The following is a 20,141-nucleotide window of genomic DNA, read 5'->3' as shown; positions in this document are numbered from 1 at the left end:
GAATCTCTTAAATGTTAACAGTAATATTATCAACAACAATAGCATATATTACCTTGATAAAACACTTACATGTAGACCCTCTCTGTAGGTCTAAAGTCTAAAGGGGCACTCCACCATTTTCTCAGATTTCAACTGTACAACTACTTAGGTAGTAAAAAGAGTTGTATAATGTTACCTATTAGTCTAGAGGAGCTTTGTCATGTCTGATAACCCTGACAAAGTTATCCTGATGGCATCAGCAGTATCTCAGGTTGGGCTTACAGACTACATTCTTATAGTTGGAAGGCTGTGTTACAAAATGGAGATGTGGGGTTAGTAAAACAGGCAGAGGGGCTTATGAAAAATACTACCCAGTTGCATTATGGAATGTGTAGGAGCCAGTGTTTTTGGAGCTTGACCCATACTGAAGTTAAATGCAATTCAGCTATCATATTATCTTTTACACATTTGCTTTTCCTGCTTTGAAATGTCAAAAGGTCAAAGTAACTACAGTTACTGTTTTCACTACTTTCACACAGATGCCCCTAAAAGGCATTTCCTGACAAAATTATGAAATAAAATAAAAATAACTTAATGCTGTGTTGCAGTAGGACAGACTGCCTGTGCTTCTCCTTACTGCATCCAGCTTAGTCATCCTCCTCTTTGTGTCTTTAGCAGTAGTGTGATGTATTCTGTTTCTACATAAGTTGTACTGGGAGGCTTGAACTGGACTGTATAAGTAATAAGTCTTTTACACTCTAAATGTAATCTTAATGGTAAAATTATTAAATAGATAATCCTCTTAATAAAAATTAATAACATAAAATAAACTTAAATATAAATTAATTTCTTCAATTAAATGAACATTATCATCTATAAAATGATATAACCACCAAAATGATCAAATCAGCTGCACATTTTGAACTAAGTATACTACCAATTTACAATCAATACAATCACATAATCACAATCACATAATAATATTTTTTTTCTTAATAGTGATGATAATAATAATAATAATAATAATAATGAATTCCCACAGATGCCCTTCATTTATGTTATGTGACATATCATTCAACACAATGCTGTTCACCTTCCTCAGTTTGCTGTAGGGCTGGTTTATTATCATGGGGGGGGGGGGGGGGGGGGGGGGGGGGGGGGGGGGCAGAGGTGCTGAGCCTGAAGATGCATCTGTTGATCCTAGCACCAGGAGCAGGGACAACTGATTTAGTATGAATAGCTGCTAAAAGTTCACCTGCATTGATTAAATATCAGATAAAAGAGGGGTGAAATGCAAAAACTAATGCAGTAACTTATGTTAGGGGGCAAAAGTGACATTAACCTGTGTCACTGTGGAGTACAGGTAATTCTCACCATTAATGATCTAAACCCACCTTTTTATGAAAAATAGGATGGCATACTGTCGCCATTTCAGTTCCCTCTCTCGTCTTTCTTTCTTTGTTTTTCGTTTTTGACACCCTGACTATATTTTAATAGCTTCTATTAAGACATTACACTCACACATCGCTTCCTCCTAAACACAGGAGGCTGTTTGTTATATTTATTTATTCGGACAAAAATAATAATAAGGAAAAAAACGTTTTAAATGAGTGCAGTGTACATAAAATATTATTTTAATGTCTATTAATGATGAATGTTGACAAGTTTAAGAATTTATGTTCTAATATTTTTAGGGCCCCTGGCAGTCATGGGCCCTTTAACTCGTCCTAACTTTTCAACCCCCTGCGGCGCCCTACTTATTATAAAGTTAGTTATATTCACCCTTTACCCTGTTGGTGGAGGTGAAGCAACCACAAACCTCCTAAAAACAAATATCGCGACAGCTGTAGTTTACCTTGGTGTCAACATGGGAGTGCAAACCCAGGTTCTTGTCTCTGCTAAATGGCTTGCAAACATGGTCAAAAGCAATCTCGTCGGTCCGCGTCTGCGCATCCTGGACACTTCTTGGTACCTACCACTGATGAAACGAGACGGCAAGAAAGAATTTGCTCAGTCTCATATCCCAGGAGCGTCGTTTTTTGACATTGACGAGTGCACAGACAGGACCTCGCAGTTCGATCATACGCTGCCAACCCAGCAGTTCTTCGCAGATTATGTTGGGAATTTGGGTATTGGAAATGACACCCATGTGATTGTTTACGACGCCAGTGATTTTGGAGCATTCTCGTGCACAAGGGTTTGGTGGATGTTCCGGTTGTTTGGCCATCCGCAGGTGTCAGTGCTGAACGGGGGTTTTAGGAACTGGGTCAAACAGGGTCATCCAGTCACAGGTACGCACAGCAGGCCTGAACCAGCCCACTTCACCTCCACGCTGAACCGCTCCTGGGTGAAGTCATTTGAGGATATCAGGGATAATATTGCAACACAGGAGTTCCAGGTGGTGGATGTGAGACCCTATGGACGGTTCAGTGGGAAAGAGCCAGAACCAAGAGAGGGCAAGTTTAGTTTATTTAATATTCTTCCATCCTGGGTCTTGCACCTGTGTTCTGTCGTAAAAGCACACTGACACTGACTTTATACTTCCAATCCATTACATTTCAGAGGTAATATTGTACTTTCTACTCCACTTCTACTATTTGACAGCTTTAGTTACTTTTCAGATGACGATTTGACACAATAGATAATATAACAAGCTTTTAAAATACAACACTTTGTTAAAGATGAAGCCAAAGGTTTCCAATTTTTTTCTGTTTGACGTCTTATAAAGAGCAGTGTGTAGTCAAGGTCACATTTCAGATGTCTATGACTTGTTAACAGCTCCACCAAATAGTGATTTTCCCCTCTAAGCTTCTCACTTGGTTTCACTTCAATAAATGTTCAAATGATCCAATATTTCACCAAAAATGAAAGATCAGAGAAAAAGTCCAAAAACTGAAAACACATTTGTGTAACAGAGTTGTATTTATTTATGTTTTGTCTTTCTTCTCCCATGAATCTTCTCATGACGCCCTCAGATTTACATGATGATTCTTTGGACTGGCCTGATCCCTAGGTTGAGAACAACGGAACTAAACAAAATTCTCCTACAGGTGTCCAGCCAGGTCATATCCCTGGCTCCAAATGCATGCCTTTCTTCAAATTCCTGGGTGATGACGGCATGATGCTTTCCACAGAGGAGTTACACAAGTTCTTCAAGAAGTCTCAAGTGGATCTGAAGAAGCCCATCTGTGGGACCTGTGGCTCTGGTGTGACCGCCTGTCACATGGTACTGGCTGCCCATCTGTGCGGCTCCCCCGGAGTGCCTGTGTATGTTGGATCCTGGTATGAGTGGTTCACTAAAGCTCCTTCAGAACATGTGATCTCCAAGGTCAAAAGCAAGCTATGAAAAGGTGTGTGACAAAATCAGAATTGAAAAACCCACTTTGTGATTGATTGTATTTTAATCCTAATCAGAGATATTTTAATACACTTTAAATCTATATGCTGTGTAAACAAATATCTGTGGCAGCTTGATAGAGGATGTTGGTGTACATTAAAATCATAGGAGGTATTTGAATGTGAAAATGGAAGCCCTAAAATTCTCAGTATGTAAGATGCTGCTAATATTTAAATTTTAGTCTCTGGGCCTCTTCAGAAACCTCTTTCCCCCATTAAAATTTCATGATACTTTTTATTTTGAACAGTTCTGCAGCTCCTGAGATCATAAATATATCTTTTACACAATCTTCTGTTCTTTGCCTTCTGTAGGTATTTAAGGAAATGTGTTCACGTGGCGCAGCCTGCTGGTGCTTCAGTGGATGTGTCCTTTACCTTGGAAGACTTTATAAGTCCAGTTCTCTAAATGCAGCAAAGTGTGTTTGTCTTTGCTTCTACATAACAATGATGCGGTGCCTTTTGTAACTGAACAGATGTTTTCCAATGAGTTTTGATATGCTGTTTATTGTTAGATGTTCATAATGGTTGTACTGAATGATATTGTGTGCATCTTGTTAATTATTTAACTTTTGGTAGTACACTATGTATGTAGTCCAGTGTGTGAAGAACAATTCCCTGCTCTGTTGTTGTACATTCTGAATATCCAAAGTTCAGCAACACACTTTCCATGTTGTTGTTGAATAGTAACTTAGGCTGAATCCAAATGTACTTAAGGCCTGAGCCCTCACATATATGCACTGTGACGCGTTCACCATCATCACATCAAGTCTAGGAGGGTGCAAGGCTGTAAGAATAAAAAAAACACACCACAATGTGCAAAAAGACCTCTAAAGTTTAATAGTAAAGTGAAATTTAAATTCATGACCCTGTGACTCATTTCAAAGGGTGTCAATGTCATGTCATACTTTTCCTGAATACTTCTTGGTGGTTCTGATATGTGCCGTTATGCTGATTTACTCTATGAATCTTGTCAGTATACTCAGTGAGCTTTTCCAGGTACATGCTAAACACTGCTGACATGTGCAAATTAATCCTAAACTGAGCACTTCACATTGTAGATGGAAAAAAACAACCTTTGCCCTTTCAGCAGATTATAATAAACAAATCCACTTTATTAAACATGAAAGCCAATCATTCTGTGTGCATTATTCCTCACTGCACTGTTAAGAGCAAGTAACACATTGGATGAATCTAAATTTCCTTCAATTAAATCAGGACAAAACTGAGGTTTTTGGCAATAAAGAGAAGAGGATTGCTGTCAGTAAACATCTCGAGTCACTCTCTCTAAAAACTAAAGACCAAGTCCGAAACCTTGGCGTGCTGATAGACTCAGATCTGACCTTCAGCAGTCACATCAAATCAATCACCAAAACAGCCTTCTATCAGTTTAAGAACATATCCAGAGTGAAGGGTTTTATGTCTCAATCAGACCAGGAGAAGTTGATTCATGCTTTCATCTCAAGTAGACTCGACTACTGTAACGGCCTTCTGACTGGACTCCCACAAAAAAGCATTAAACAGCTGCAGCTCATTCAGAACGCTGCAGCTCCAGTTTGAACCAGAACAAAGAGATCAGAGCACATGACTCCAATTCTTAAGTCTTTACACTGGCTCCCAGTCAGCTATAGAATAGATTTTAAAGCTCTGCTACTGGTCTACAAATCACTGAATGGTTTAGGTCCAGAATACATGAATGACATGTTAGTAGAATATAAACCTAGTAGAGCTCTGAGATCTACTAACTCAGGTCAGATAGTTGAGCCCAGAGTTCAAACTAAACATGGTGAAGCAGCTTTTACACAACTGGAACAAACTACCAGCAGAACTGAAATCAGCCCCAACTGTGAACACTTTTAAATCCAGGTTAAAAACACTTCTCTTCTCCTGTGCTTATGATTGAGCTCTTTTAAAGCACTTTACAATTTTAATCTTTCATTTGCACTCTATGTCCTTTTAATGATTTTAAAGCAAATCATTATTTTATGCTGCAAGCAACCTTATATTTAATGCTCTATTCTATTCTAGTCTAGTTTTTAATTTTATTTTTCTCTCTTTCTATTTTTCTATACGTGTTTTTTTTATTAGTGGGGGTGTTTTAATGTTTTTACTGGGTTTTATTTTTATTTTTCAAATTGTATATTTTTATGTTTTTTGTTTCCAATTCCTACTGTTACATATCTGTTTTATGTAAAGCACATTGAGTTGCCCTTGGGAATAAAATGTAGGCTATATAAAGCTGCCTTGCCTTGCCATGCACCACAACAAAAAAGAAAAGTAAATCATTTACACACCCATCATTCATTATATTATCACTATTATAATTGTTATTTGTGTTTTTTGGTTTTAATTATTGATAATAATATTAGAAAAGTATCTTTAAGGCTACATTGTCATTTTACAGTACTGCAGGATTCTGGGTAATTTCCCGAGCTAAATCTGATGAAATCTGCAGAAAGTCCACTTGAGGGCCCATGTGGACTTAATGAATTGTGGGTTTGGACAGTAGTACTAGTTTGCATTCACAGACCTGGCTGCCGGGGACGCGCACGCAAAGTCCGGACTTTAAACTGCATGTATAAACATTTCCCTCTAGCGATCGGAGCTTGAACTACTCATTGCGTCGTCATGGCGGCTCAGACCCGGGCTCTGGTGTCAAGTCAATGGCTGTCAGAAGCTATCATAAACAAACTCATCGGTCCCAAGCTTCGTATCCTGGACGCTTCATGGTACCTCCCGAAAACCAAACGGGACGCGAAGGGTGAATTTGTGCAGAAACACATCCCGGGCTCCTCGTTCTTTGACATAGACGAGTGCAGTGATCAGAGCTCTCCTTATGGTCACATGCTGCCAACTTCCAACTACTTCTCTCAGTATGTTGGAGATCTGGGCATCGGGAACGACACGCACGTAGTTGTATACGACACCAGCGATTTTGGGTCGTATAGCGCGCCCCGAGTTTGGTGGATGTTCCGGCTGTTCGGACACAGTTTTGTGTCGGTGCTGGACGGTGGTATGAAGAACTGGCAGGCTAACGATCATCCACTGACCTCTGAGTACTCCAAGCCGGAGCGCAGAGAGTTTAAAGCCACTATGAATGAATCGTGGGTGAAGAGTTATGAGGACGTACTGGAGAACATCAAGACTAAGCAGGTCCGGGTTGTGGACGCAAGGTCTGCCGGCAGGTTTAGGGGTGTTGAGCCAGAGCCCAGAGATGGTGAGGAACACGCAGTTTTGACTATCTAAGATTCTAAGATTTTCTATTATGATCTTTTCTGAAGGGAAAAACGTGTAATGCGTACGAAAATGTGATTTGGATAACGTCTAATAATTAGCAGTGAACATAAAAATCAGTTTGTGGTTATATGATAGTGTTATATTGTGTGTCTTATTTACTGTTTTGCTGTTACATCAAGCACAATGTTAAACTTGTAGTTTGGCAAATAATAGGTAATAGTTTCTTCTTCCAGAGCAATACCTGCACACTTACCCCAAAGTTGAAATTTTAATATTAATCCTTATGGACAAAGTTTCAATCCAAGTTAGATCTTCATCAGGGCTTTTTTTTTTTTTTTTAATGACACATCCATATTCTCACACACACTGACAGGTTTTATGGTGACAGGTTCAGTTAAGTTAGTTAATTTTTACCTGTAGAAGATCCAACTGGGATCAAACATTGTCTATATGAATTAAAATGACTTTGGAGTAGGTGTGTGGGCATTACTCTTTTTCTATTGGTGCACATAATATTACACCCCTTTCTCAGCTGTCATCTGACCCATCTCCATGACAACCCAGCAAAAGGTGTGCTGATGAAGTCAACCTTGAGTTAATATTTTATTTTTTTTTTTTTGTCAGTATTGCTCCAAATTGTCTCTCTCTCTCTCTCTCTCTCTCTCTCTCTCTCTCTCTCTCTCTCTCTCTCTCTCTCTCTCTCTCTCTCTCTCTCTCTCTCTCTCTCTCTCACAGACACCCTGCCAGGTCATTTCCCTGGTGCCATCAACATGCCTTTCACTTCTTTCATGGGTGACTCTGGAAAGCAGCTGGCAAATGAGGACCTGTCCAAACTGTTCAAAGAAGCAGGGGTGGACCTGGAGCAGCCACTCTGGGTCACCTGTGGATCTGGTGTCACGGCGTGTCATGTCGTTCTGGCTGCTCACCTGCTGGGGTATCCTGGGGTGTCTGTTTATGATGGCTCCTGGTCTGAATGGTTTAAAAGGGCATCTCCAGAGCATATCATCTCAGAGGGAGAGGGAAAGAAGGTGTGAAATGAAAGAGGGGAGAGGCAATGGCGCTACTTTTCCTTTACAAGACAAAGCAATGTGTTTGCTGCCAATAAGTGGAGGAATACATCAATACAAAACTAGTGTCATAGCACCTCATTTGCACTAATACTCAGTACATACACAAGCTGTGCATAGTGAGCACATTGGTCGGTTTCAGCAGTTATCAGAAATCTCCTCTAAGGTTTACTACTATCCATGGTTTCACATAGAATGATCAGATATATGTTTTGATGCATTTGAAAGCTATAACTTCAGGTTTAAAATGGGATTTTCTTCCAAGATGGTTCAGCTCTGTTAAGAAGAGGGACTTTTGATTCTTGGAAAATGTGCACTTTCTTGGTAAGAGGATGGCATGTCGATATACTGCTTTCTTTACAAATGTTACAATAAATGGATGCTTGAGTTCCATGTTTTCTCATACTTCATACAGGTAGATCGTCATATCTACTTTCCATATGTTCAGCTCATGTCACGGAAGACTCCTGTATTCAATACCCGGAAAAGTAAATGTTTAACTTTGTTAGAATGGTTATGGAAGACAGAATTGATTGAGAACAGTTACATCGTGTTACTTTAGCCTTCCTCATACAGCTCCAGTCCTACACTGACTTTAATGCAAGTCAGTCATTTTCACTTTATAACATTAATAACTGTTGCATTTAAATATATATTTACAGTAAAACCTACTGTAATCTCACTACTTGAAAAAGGTGAAGCTATTAATAGGCCCACAGAAATCCTGCAGCTGAGAAGCCTCTAGCATGTAACAAAAATTTGAGATGCTGACGCAGAGGAAATCAAAACCAGTTTAGTCCGGTTCCTGTGCTTGATATTCGAGGTGTCTGGCAAGATGCCCGATTACCAAAACAAAGTTGATGTATTTTAGTTTTTGTTGTGTGGTGGCAGTGTGTGTATCTGTGCATTTTACTGTATGTAACTGATATGTGACCAGAAATGCATAACAATGTGAAAAAAATATAAATAAATGGCTAAGGAGGTGTCCCATTTTGAGAGTGGCTTAGAAGATTGCAGTGAATCTGTCCACTTACACCAACCTGCATAATCCTCCTTTGATATGGACAAAATTACATATGATTTTTGAAGATGATTAAACATGGGGTATACTGAGTTATGTTAATCATTGTTTATGATGTCAGCTGTTACTATGTTCCACTGAGGCAAAAAGAAACATGTACAGACCAGAACAAAAGACCATTTCTACTGGGCAATAGAGAACGAACTAATCTTTTTGAACAATTCTTTTTGCTGAGGGCTTTGTCCATTGTATCTGCAGGGAAACAAACTGCTTCAAATAAAATGCATCTTCCACTCTGACAGTAGTTTCATCGATGTCTGTTTGCTATCTGACCAACTACTTAAACTCATATCAAGCTTAATTCACAGTGTGCTCACACTATTGCCACCATTATCACACACAAATGTAGCTAAGTTTGTGAAAAGGGGTTTAAAGTATAATTTTTTTAAAATATTGATACATTTGAAAATAGACGACAAAGCTTTTTATGACTTAGACAATGTTTGACTCGATTTTTAAAATGTTAAGTTTGTGATCTGTAGCCCTACTCAAACAGCATTTAATTATAGTGCACACACACTCACTAGGCTCTTTATTAGGTATACCTGTACAATCTAATTCAATCCAATGAAACAGCTCTTCCATAAATTCTACATTTATAAAGTTTACACTTTTTTTTATTTTCAGTTTTTGTTGGCATTGTCAGGAAAATGACAATTCTACTTCATGTTTATTATTGAGGTAATAGTGGGTGATGGTGGTGTATTAGGGTACATTATATTGAAGGGTGTTCCTAATATTTTGTCCACTCTATTAACCTACATGAGAGGGGCAAAATATAAGAAACACCATTCAATATAATGCACCTCAGTAGCTACACCATCAGCACTATACGACCTTAATGATAAACATAAAGTAAAATGATCACCTTTTTGACAATGTCAACAAAACTGAAAATGTATAAATGGAATTAATGGAAGCTGTTGGATTGGATTTAATTAAATTGCACAGGTGTGTGGCTGGTGAGTGCACATACATGCCTACTACATATATTATGAATATTATACATGTAATGTAATTTTTAATGCTTAATAGTATATTGACAAACTACAATGAATACATAAACACATTCATATATTTTTTAAAGGTAAAAGTAGTGAGGCGATTCATTCAGGGGGCATGACTCAGAATGAATGAATCACTGAACGGCCCGAATTGCCCATCGTGAATGCCCCAACAAAGATGGCCGACCACCTCTGACGTGTGTCACTCGGTTGTCCCGTAAAGTGCCTGAAGGTCCTGACGAAATAAACAAATTGGGGTCCTCACTTGCGATATGCTAGCTGTTGGAACGGTGCTACCAGTCACATTGTTTTTCACAACTGTAGTAAATTGTCAAAATATAACACCAATATATTTCGCTAAGAGTTTTTGAGGAATGTTGATAAAATAGAAGTTTCACTCTGTGTGGTTATTGACGTCCCAACTGGTCCAGTAGGTTTGTTTTTGAACGTCGAAGGGTGTGTTTTTCCTCGGTCGCCGTCAACAGCAGTAACGTTAGCATTAGCATTTAAGCTAACGCGCAAACCCACATAATTCTGATATTTGACTAAACTGTAAGAGGTAAGTTGAGTTGAAGAGGTGTTATGTAACATTTAAAATGGTGAAGGTGAGCTTTTTGTGCACTGTGCTCGATTTAGTCATGTAACTGAGTTGAATTGAAGTAGCGAAATTAACCTTGTAATTTCTACTTAAATTATAAACAAATACATCCAATTATTGACAACACAACTCGCAATTTGCCAACATGTCTTGCAGTTTTTAGTTGTAATAAACGAAACCACATTACGAAACTGTACATGGTGATTTGAATAATTAATTTGTTTTGGGCTGTTTTTCCACAGGGAGGCGTTGATGAGCAGCAATGTCTGGTATCGCTCTCAGCAGATTGTCCCAGGAGCGCAAAGCCTGGAGAAAAGACCACCCATTTGTAAGTTGACAAGTGTTGATTATCATCATCATGCAGTGTCCTTAATATGACGTTCATCAGTGCCACTCATACAAAGCAGATTTCCATTTAGTTGACTCACACTTGGGTTGTCTCCTGTAACCCACACAGGGTTTTGTTGCTGTGCCTACCAAGAATCCTGATGGGACCATGAACCTGATGAACTGGGAGTGTGCCATTCCTGGAAAGAAAGGAGTAAGTTTCCAGCAGGTGTTGAATCAGTCACAATTGGTCCAGACGCATATTAAAGTGGCCCGGCTACTCCTGTGTGTTTAGGATGACATTGATGAGGTATTTTCAGTACATTTAAAATATTAGAATACATCCTTTACATTTGGTCATACTAATAACAGTCCATAATCTCTTTGGAAGCCTGCTGCTTTGACAGCTTTACCACCCAAATCTCTGTCATCACTGCTCAGCAACCACAAATCTTTCTTAACCAATGCATAAGTAATTATATATGCTAAAAAAAACACTTTGCAGCTCATTCTTTAACATCAGCGTCACACATTTGTAGTGATGACCAGAGCATAAAGTTCTTAAGATCTGACAAATAATCCAAAAATATGAGTCTCAAATAATAAACACAAGCAAGTAATTATAATACATGAAAGTGCACTTTATCTCTTGACCTTGTGCTAATAAGATTTAGATTTAGAAGATGCATGTCACAATTCATTTTCAGTGATAAATGTCAATTTTCTTTATACAGGGGCTCCATTGAAATACACTGAAATATGCCAATGTTTCATAGATCATTTCTGTGTCTTTACTTTTGTTTTTCCAGTGTTTTAAATCCCTTTTGGCTTTGCTAATGCACTTTTTATTTTCTTATTCATTAGACCTTGTGGGAGGGAGGACTCTATAAACTCAGAATGCTGTTCAAAGATGACTACCCTTCCTCACCACCCAAATGTGAGTACCCCTGCACACTTCATACATAGTTTCTTTCTTTCTTTTTCAGGAAATAGGAATTTTGGAAACAAACGTGGTATATCTGGTCAAGTTCTATGCAAAAAAAAGACCTCAGATATCTTTGGAATAGTATTTTTAGATCCAAAACGTCTAAAAACAGTTTTCTAAAAATACTTACTAAAAATTCCTGTGATGGTGCTTATTTTCCTATTCTTTATTATTCCTGTTATTGAGCTTAGCCTCTTGTAATTACATGGAATGTTAGTGACTTAGGTGATGATTTACTCTAATCAGTTGTTGAACCAAGACAATATTTAATTAATGATGTTGGCATATATATGAGAGGAAAATGTCTGTTGTTTCCAAAATGACAGCACTTTCACAGATCCTCTTGTGTTTTAGACATATTGAATGAAAAACTTCAGGTAATGACAGTTTTCTACAATGATTACATTGTACTTTGTAATTGAAATCTTCAGTTCTGCATCAAGCTTTGATATTCTGACCTTTTTTCCAATTAATTCTACTCAGGCAAGTTTGAACCACCAATATTCCACCCAAATGTGTACCCATCAGGCACTGTGTGTCTGTCGATCCTAGAGGAGGACAAAGACTGGAGGCCTGCCATCACCATCAAACAGGTTTGAACACAGTCTCACACTCATACTCTCATCTGTAGAGGAGTTAGTTGACACACTTGTAAATTATTTGTAGTTCATGTCCATCAGCTTTGAGAGTTGAGACTTTAAATTGTACAAGCAGTGACGTGTGCATTGACGCACTATTGACTGTGTTTTCAGATCCTTTTGGGTATCCAGGAGCTGCTGAATGAGCCAAACATTCAAGACCCAGCACAAGCAGAGGCTTACACAATTTACTGGTAAGTGCGGCTGCTCAGTTTTTATCCACCCCGAAAGTCCGGTTTTGTTTCATTAATCAGTTTCGTTTCAGAAAAATTGAAACCTGCTGAGCTTAAATGTCAAGTTTTCTTTTTTTTCAACATTTTGCCCTGGCTGTGGTTTTTTGGGTTGTTTTTTTGCGGTCAGTGAAGGTCTTGAAATGCATGTAATGAAGATACCTCAATTCACAATGTCCCACTTAACTTCAAGATATTAAGCGTCATGGTTTATTTTGTAACACAACTTGTGTTCAAGTTCTAATTTTAGTCCATGGTCGTGAAGTACTTATTTTCCAAGATAAGTCATGTCACAGACATTTAGAGACAAAACAAGAAAGATCTGTTATCTGTTCTGGCAGTCCTCTGTGCTAGCTGTGTGTGTTATGCACTGATATGTTATCTTCAAGACATTTTAAACCCTTTGGAATTTTAATCTCTTTTTGATGTTTGTGTTTCAGTCAGAACAGGATGGACTATGAGAAGCGAGTAAGGGCACAGGCCAAGAAGTTTGCCCCCACATAGAGTGGAGAGCTGGCCTCTATCCTGCCTGAGCAGCCTGAACTGATAGAGGTGACAAACAGGAGGCAGGCATCACCTGAAGGACCACTCCAATAAGAATCCACTTTAAAGTATTATTATACTTCTACACAGGTGACAAGAGAGCCTGTTTTCTTTTTTCTTTCTTTCTTTCTTTCTTTCTTTCTTTCTTTCTTTCTTTCTTTCTTGTTTTCTTCCTTCCTTTCTTTCTTTCTTTCTTTCTTTCTGTTTAACAACAAACGGTCAATAAGATCTTTTTTTTTCCTGTCTTAAAAAAAATACATATGCATTTTTAATGCATAGCTGATGATCCTAGAACTCTGCTGTCAACACAACCTTTGCTATTTGTAACTCTTGTATAATCCATATCTCCAGTTTTCTCATGAGTGCTGCAATGCTCACTCATGCCTCCATTAATACTGTAAGTCATGCTAATGTATTGACAGAGCTGTAGAAAAAAAGACATCATGTCCAAACCACTCTCTGTGTAATGTAAAGTCAGTTGTGGCAGAGGAGGAGATTTCATATATTCTTATAACTTTACAGTTTTTATCAAACCATCAAACTCCACAAGTATTGTAGATAGTGTTTCATGAACATGGGCATGAACGGGGACGAAGCTGTCAGACACACAATGGAAGTCAACTCTTGCATTGTGCTCTTAAACACTTGTTCCGTTCTTCTCACATATCCATCACATCTGAGTTTGCAGAAAAGCATCAAAAAATACGTCAACTCATCAAATTCAGGTAAAAGACAATCCTGGCACTTGTACATACAGTGGCAGTTACAGCACCAGTCATAAGTTTGGACACACTTTCTCATTAAAGGGAACAGGAAGGTGTGTCTACATGTTTGACTGGTGCTGTAAGAAGGCAGGAACTGGTGCTCTGCCCACCTCAAAGAAGGGAAGAGTTACAGATGGGAAATGGGGGCAGGTGGGTCAGGGCTTTGCTTTCTCCAGTGAATTTAAATTATCCTTTTATTGCAGTGAAGCTAAAATAATCTTAGTGTTAAGATTCTTTTTGTGAATCCAACTGAGAGTGAAAGTTTTTGACAGTTATGAACATAACGCACATTCAGCACCAGAATGTCATCTGTTTCCCAACCAACACGGTATGATGTAGCCAAGAAGATGCATCGTAAAAGTAACAAAAACTGTTGCCAGGTGTTCGTTTTTTGGGCTTTATTAAGTCATTTTTATCCCTCGATGCATACAAAATTAAAAGAAACGTGTATAAACCCCAAAGTTGTTAAAATCTGTAAGTCTACCTGGCAAACAGAAGCTGAAGGATCCTCATTGGAATGGCCTCTCAAACCAGCAACGACAGATGAAAGTGCACTTGAGAGTTAGCGAAGGCCTGAGATTTTTTTGCCTCTAAATATAATGAGTGCATGTACATAATATAAATAATGAAAAACTGTGGAAGTTATGTTTTATATTGTTTTAGCCAGTTGACATTTGTGTGTGGTATTATAACAAAGAACACAATAAATGGCATAAAAATTGTGAAATAAAGTTGAATAAAAGAATGAAGATGATGTTTGTGAATTCTTTTTCAAACATGGCTGGAGTTTTTATTGAGAATGTGTAAAGTTGGTGAAGTGAGGACATTTTCTTAACCAGGAAAAGGGGAAAACAAAAATAAATACAACTGGCTATTGTTTTGTTTTTTTTAAACATGGTATCATGGGCGTGTTCCTGCATGCAATATGGAATTTGAATATACTCAATATTATTATCATAGTTTTATTTTTAATACAAAACAATTTTTCACTTCCACATTGTGTGAATGACTTCACTAGCAACATCCATCCTGTGAAGGAGATGTGTGCATGTGCAACCTTTAGTGTATCAGTTTGTAATTGTAAGATTGCATTTTACATTTATAAACTTTAACGTGTAAGATTGCAACATATATATCAGAATGTATCCTGATGCGTTGGATCCACATTGACAATAAAGCTATGAGACCTCTGCACTGAATATGCAAACATGCACTTAACATGTTTATGCACACGTAACAGCTTTTTCTTTTTTTACCTAAGCTGAAACCTGATGTACTGTAATGTTCTCAGGTGTCTTGCATTTACATTCTTTAGAAATTCAACACCTTTTTTTTTCACCTCTCTGTGGTTTATTGTCTTGCTATGACCTCAATTGTCCGAATAGATGCAGAACCAGCAAAGACAAAGGTGAGAAGTCAACATTCTCTTTGTGTGTGTATATATATATATTAACAGTGTTGTTGTCAGTTCTAGGTGTTTTTAGCTGATTTCCTCCTAACTGCACTGTGTGATGTGTTGTAGATGAAGGTAGTAGAAATCCCACAGGTGCTGCCCCTGTTGCTGCCTCAGTATGTGGATGCTACATCCGCCTCCTCTCATCCCCACAGCTATCACAGCTTGGGCCACTGTCTCCGCTCCAACATATTTCCAGGTGTGTATATCAATATCCAGTCTAAACTCCCAACTTCCTGTTTCTGTAGCAGCTTCTCCTTGTAGATAAAACACTTTATTTAAAGTCCTGTGGGGGGAAAAGGGTTGTTTTATGGAGACTTGATGTGTGTTTCAAAGTGGAGTAGATGATGAGGACTTTAAGAACCACTATAATCTATTTTTATGATCACTCTCATTGTGTTTACAGAAGTGCCTAAGCCTAAATAAACTAGTTTTAAGAGAATACTGGTTCACATTGAGCCTTGATCCAAGTAGTATTCTACTGTTTGCTCAAGTTTTCACCCAATGTACAAATGACCACAACCCCCTTTAAAGTAAATACTGTGCAGATTGGACAGTACTGCTTGTGTGATGTATAATAATTTTTCAATACACTGTTGTCAGTATGATTTTACATGCAGTGACCATGTGGAAAAGACTGAGCTGAAACCCAATCTCTTTTATCCTGCTGAATAATTGAACTCTGTGATTGTTGCCCTGTGCACCGATACACACTTGGCATGTTTTGACACACGCACTGACTTACTCTCACTGTGTTTGCCTGTATGCCAGGTGTGGAAAGTTGATTAAAATCAGGCTGTGTCACATTAGAAAAAAGAAATAAGATACATGAAAAGTTGTCAAAAGTAATTATTAATGTGAAGGAATTCATTTTCATTTTCGTGTCATATCATTAAAAAAAGATCTATCTGGAATGGGATTACATGCAATACTGTGGAGTATGAGGAAAACATGATTTCCATAAAATAAACAAACCCAATATTGCTACCTCTATAAAACAGTTTTGAATATTATAACACTTATAACATTTTCAATTTAATACACTCAAGAGGTTTTGCTGCTTACTTGGTCTGGTATGACCATTAGCATGTTGTTGCTAATGTAGCAATATTGTTATGTAAGTGACATTCCTGAGTCAACTGTCATCATAACTAGTAGTGCTCCTCTTATGCAATGATTTAACATTTATTATCTCATAATTGACACATTATCCTGCTTTCAAATCTGTCCATGTAGAAAAATACTTGATCCACTCATCTCCTTTAAAATCAACTAAAGCCTTTTTTTTTGTGGTGAATAATAATAAGGATTAATTAAAAAAAAAAAAAAAGAAGCCTTCCTCTGACTGTAATATTGCTATTATTGCAGGTCACATATCTACTTAAATGAACTGCAAAAGCAAGGTCTCATGTTTTTTAACTGTGTTGCCATGACTTATAAATTCAAAATAGTCCCTAATCATGGTATCTGCCCCTTTTCCCCGAAATGACAAGAAATACCGAAACATCTTTGAAAAACAATACAATGCAATCAAAAAGTATGTTCTCTCTTCTGTCAGTGCCACCATGTCTTGGGGCAGTTTTGATCTCTTTTTTTCTAGTTTCTCTAGTTCTTCTGCTAGTCCATATCAAACCATGAAGTCATCAGTGAAGTTCCCCCCTCCATCCTAATATCATCAACTTGATTGCTCACTTTTCTCATTTTCTACCACTAGGGATTTTAGACTTCCACACTCTCTTTTCTCTATCTCACTTTTAATTTTAATGCATTGGCTCCCATCATCTTTAAGGTGCTCCGTTACCATGGAAATCCCTCACCAAGGACTCGTACATCCACCACCCTCTGCCCAACTGGCCCCCAGACCCCCATCTCTGGTACGGCCACAAGACAGATGAAATAGGTATAAGTTAATGCTTTTCCTCCTGTTCCTTTCTATTCTATTTCTCTTTCATTTTTCTCTCATCTCTTTTTTATTCTTATTCATTTTTGTATTTGATATCTTTTACTTCTATGTGCAGTCCAGTGGACAGAGAGAAACATTGTGAACCAGAAGCTCAACAAGATACTGACGGAAATGGAAAAAAAGGGGCACCGCAAAATGAGGTCCTGCTTCCTACCTTGAGACCACAACACACACAGCACCCTTGTGATTCACACATTGGAAATGCAAAAACAAAGTGTGATTTGCAACCATACATGTTGTAAGCCTGCTGCTCGAAAATAGACAAACAAGAGGAAGATTATATTGGAGATGAAATACCACTAAAAAAAAAAGATGGTTACTGGTTAGACTAAATGTATTTGCGATATCTTTTTGGTTGAGGCTTAACCAAACTGTAATGATTTATTTGCTAAAGAAAGGTCGTGGCTTATATGTGTGCATGTGTATTACTCACTTTTAAATGTGTAAAGGAAAATAAAAGGATATCTTAAAATGAGCTGTAAACTATGCATCATTATATTCAATTAACTCTAACAGCTTCCTCCTCATCTTCTTCTGCTTAAAGATGAAATATTGAATAAATGCAGTAAAGTTTAAGGCAAACTAAAAGAGCTAAACCGCTAACAGCCATGGCACCAGCTGAAGGGTTTATTGGTCTCTTTGTGTAATATTTAGAGGCAGCAGAACAGAGGCGGTTTTAAATAGAAACCACTGAAACTTGCTTTTTGTCACTACCTTATTGTCACTCCCTTGTCAAGTCAAACCTACTAAAACGAGTATCTGTAGTAAAGATCGGTTCTTTACTACACAGAGAAAGGATGTCATAGAAACGGCATTAAGTCATATATAACAGATTCGCCTGACTCAACAATGTAAAATTAACTGTCAAAATAAAGCTCCCCAATGACATGTTCAGGTCTGCTGTTTAAACTCATGTGACTAATATGAAGGCCATGTCAGGTCTACTTAGTTTAAAGCAGTTCTCACATCATATTACATTTTTAAAACAACTTCTCTATTCCGAACTATAATTAGATTCCCAGTGTGCATGTTGAACTATAATTAACTATATTTAACATTCAACTCAATGACTCAATTTTATCCAGCTCCAACTCCAATATGTTATGTGCTAATTATCAGACGTTATCACACTAAAACACTTAGTCTAATTAAGAAATGACCATGGAGGACATCAACATATTAGCATTGTGTCATTGTGATGCTGATATTAGCATTTAGCTCAACCTCTCCCTCACAGACATGCTGATAGCTTAGCTGTAGACACTTAAGACTGGCAGACCTTGTGTTAAGTGTTGTGACTGTGCTCAGTAGACGGGTTTCTGAATAATATGTAGCAGGTTAATATGCAGCCTTTTGCAGAACAGGATATTGAGTCAGCTTTTGCCCCTGTTAACTGGAATAGTGTTTATTTTAGGGTTTCTCTTCTCAATTAGATGAGTCAAAAAAACAGTGTTAAGTAGAGGGAGCATGTGTCAATACTGTGACTTAACTGTCTTTTTAGACCTGCAGGTCTTCTTATATGAGTGTGCCCACCCTTGTTATTGTTCTCACCTCCGCCCCTCAGAGCACCCCCCCCCCCCCACCTCCCTCTCTCTCTCTCTCCTTGCGGTCTGCTGAGAGGGACTGTTGTCTTGTTGCTTTGCGAGCACAAACATCACCGTAGTCTTCTTAGCAGCCAGGCACAGCGCGGACTTTGACCTTTAGGCAAGTTCTGTAACACATAGTACACCCTACATCTTCCTCTGCCTCCCCCTCCTTGCTTGCTTCTACTCTCCCCTCCCCTCCCCTCCTCTCCTCATGTCTCTCCTGTTACCACCACTAAATGATACTGACACCTGAGTAAGTACAGGAACTAGTGGGGGTGCATCAGGTCACCCTCTGGCCTACTGCAGCCCTAAACTAACTTAGGCTTCAAAACCAGGCGCCTGCTGACTGCTGAGTTCAAACATCGTGTTGCAACAGTTGTTGCTGTGTGCGTGAATGCTTTGTGGTTTGTAGGTTGACTTGCAGCATGGAAGAGTGTTACACAATGGCCCTTCATTGAACTTTTTAAGACTGATACCACTGCTGTAAATACCAGAACATTCTCTAAAGCTGCATCGGTTTAACCCATTTTGTCTGCTTTGCTATATAAGTTGCATTCACATATTGACATTTGACTACAAAGGGTTGAATGGGTGATAATACACACTTAGAAATGTTTCTCTGTCAGAACCCCTTCCCCCACCTTGTGATGACCCCATTACCACGTTACACAGCCGAGCTATCACAATCTACATCATGATTTTATTTTTAAAATAGTCTTACTATGCATACAGTATTGTTGCATCATGGAGGCCCTGGCATGATGAACAAAACATGTTGTTAATGATTAGGGACTGTATGAAAATTATTTGTGTGAGGCTGAACCTTACATGTGATTTCATAAAAAAAAGTTAGACCCTCCCCAGAGTTATTAATATTTGTATTGGATCCTCCTCCTTACTTGTTAAAGAAGTGCAACACCCTATTATCTCATCTCAACCGTGATTTTAAGCTTCATGTGTTGATAGAACATTAGGATCAACAGACAATAACTATAACTTGATTAAGTGAATTAAGCAATTTAGAAAAAAATATGGTAAACATAGAAATGTTGAGCTCTGTAATTAGATTTTTGAATCAAGAGCTACTAAATGAACAGTTATTACCACTGTCACTGAATAAGCTAACAGGGCATATACAACAGCTCGCTTTCATCCATTAATGGACTCGGTTGGGCTGCACTGAACCTGTATTCTAATATGAATTAACATATGATACATTTAACTTTACCATAGTTCAGTCATAATGAAGAATAAAGTGAAGGTTACTGCTGACTAGTGATAAAATGCTGCACT

General features: G+C 38.2%; 3 protein-coding genes across 4 annotated transcripts; all 3 read left to right on the top strand.

Moving 5' to 3' along the window:
• The first annotated feature begins 1,846 nt into the window (after positions 1–1,846).
• On the top strand, positions 1,847–3,712 carry LOC128379027 (thiosulfate sulfurtransferase-like). Its single transcript, XM_053338634.1, has 3 exons — positions 1,847–2,435; positions 3,030–3,329; positions 3,688–3,712. Exons 1-2 carry the CDS (start codon positions 1,847–1,849, stop codon positions 3,323–3,325), a joined length of 885 nt encoding a protein of 294 aa, XP_053194609.1. The 3' UTR covers positions 3,326–3,329; positions 3,688–3,712.
• A 2,239-nt stretch (positions 3,713–5,951) lies between these two features.
• On the top strand, positions 5,952–8,996 carry LOC128379032 (3-mercaptopyruvate sulfurtransferase-like). Its single transcript, XM_053338639.1, has 2 exons — positions 5,952–6,589; positions 7,345–8,996. The coding sequence occupies exons 1-2, from the start codon at positions 6,001–6,003 to the stop codon at positions 7,641–7,643; spliced, it is 888 nt and encodes a 295-aa protein (XP_053194614.1). The 5' UTR covers positions 5,952–6,000; the 3' UTR covers positions 7,644–8,996.
• Positions 8,997–10,024: 1,028 nt separating this feature from the next.
• On the top strand, positions 10,025–14,595 carry LOC128379046 (SUMO-conjugating enzyme UBC9-like). Of its 2 annotated transcripts, none has more exons than XM_053338654.1 (7): positions 10,025–10,320; positions 10,602–10,687; positions 10,817–10,900; positions 11,551–11,623; positions 12,155–12,264; positions 12,424–12,503; positions 12,980–14,595. In XM_053338654.1, exons 2-7 carry the CDS (start codon positions 10,622–10,624, stop codon positions 13,041–13,043), a joined length of 477 nt encoding a protein of 158 aa, XP_053194629.1. In that variant the 5' UTR covers positions 10,025–10,320; positions 10,602–10,621; the 3' UTR covers positions 13,044–14,595. The 2 variants fall into 2 exon arrangements, with proteins under 2 accessions (XP_053194629.1, XP_053194631.1); XM_053338656.1 differs by having other exon boundaries at positions 10,069–10,084.
• The last annotated feature ends 5,546 nt before the right edge of the window (positions 14,596–20,141 follow it).

The sequence above is a fragment of the Scomber japonicus genome, chromosome 18 (assembly GCF_027409825.1).
Source record: "Scomber japonicus isolate fScoJap1 chromosome 18, fScoJap1.pri, whole genome shotgun sequence".
Taxonomy (NCBI): Eukaryota; Metazoa; Chordata; class Actinopteri; order Scombriformes; family Scombridae; genus Scomber; species Scomber japonicus.
The sequence above is the reverse complement of the archived record's forward strand: the minus strand, read 5'-3'. Positions and strand labels throughout refer to the sequence as shown.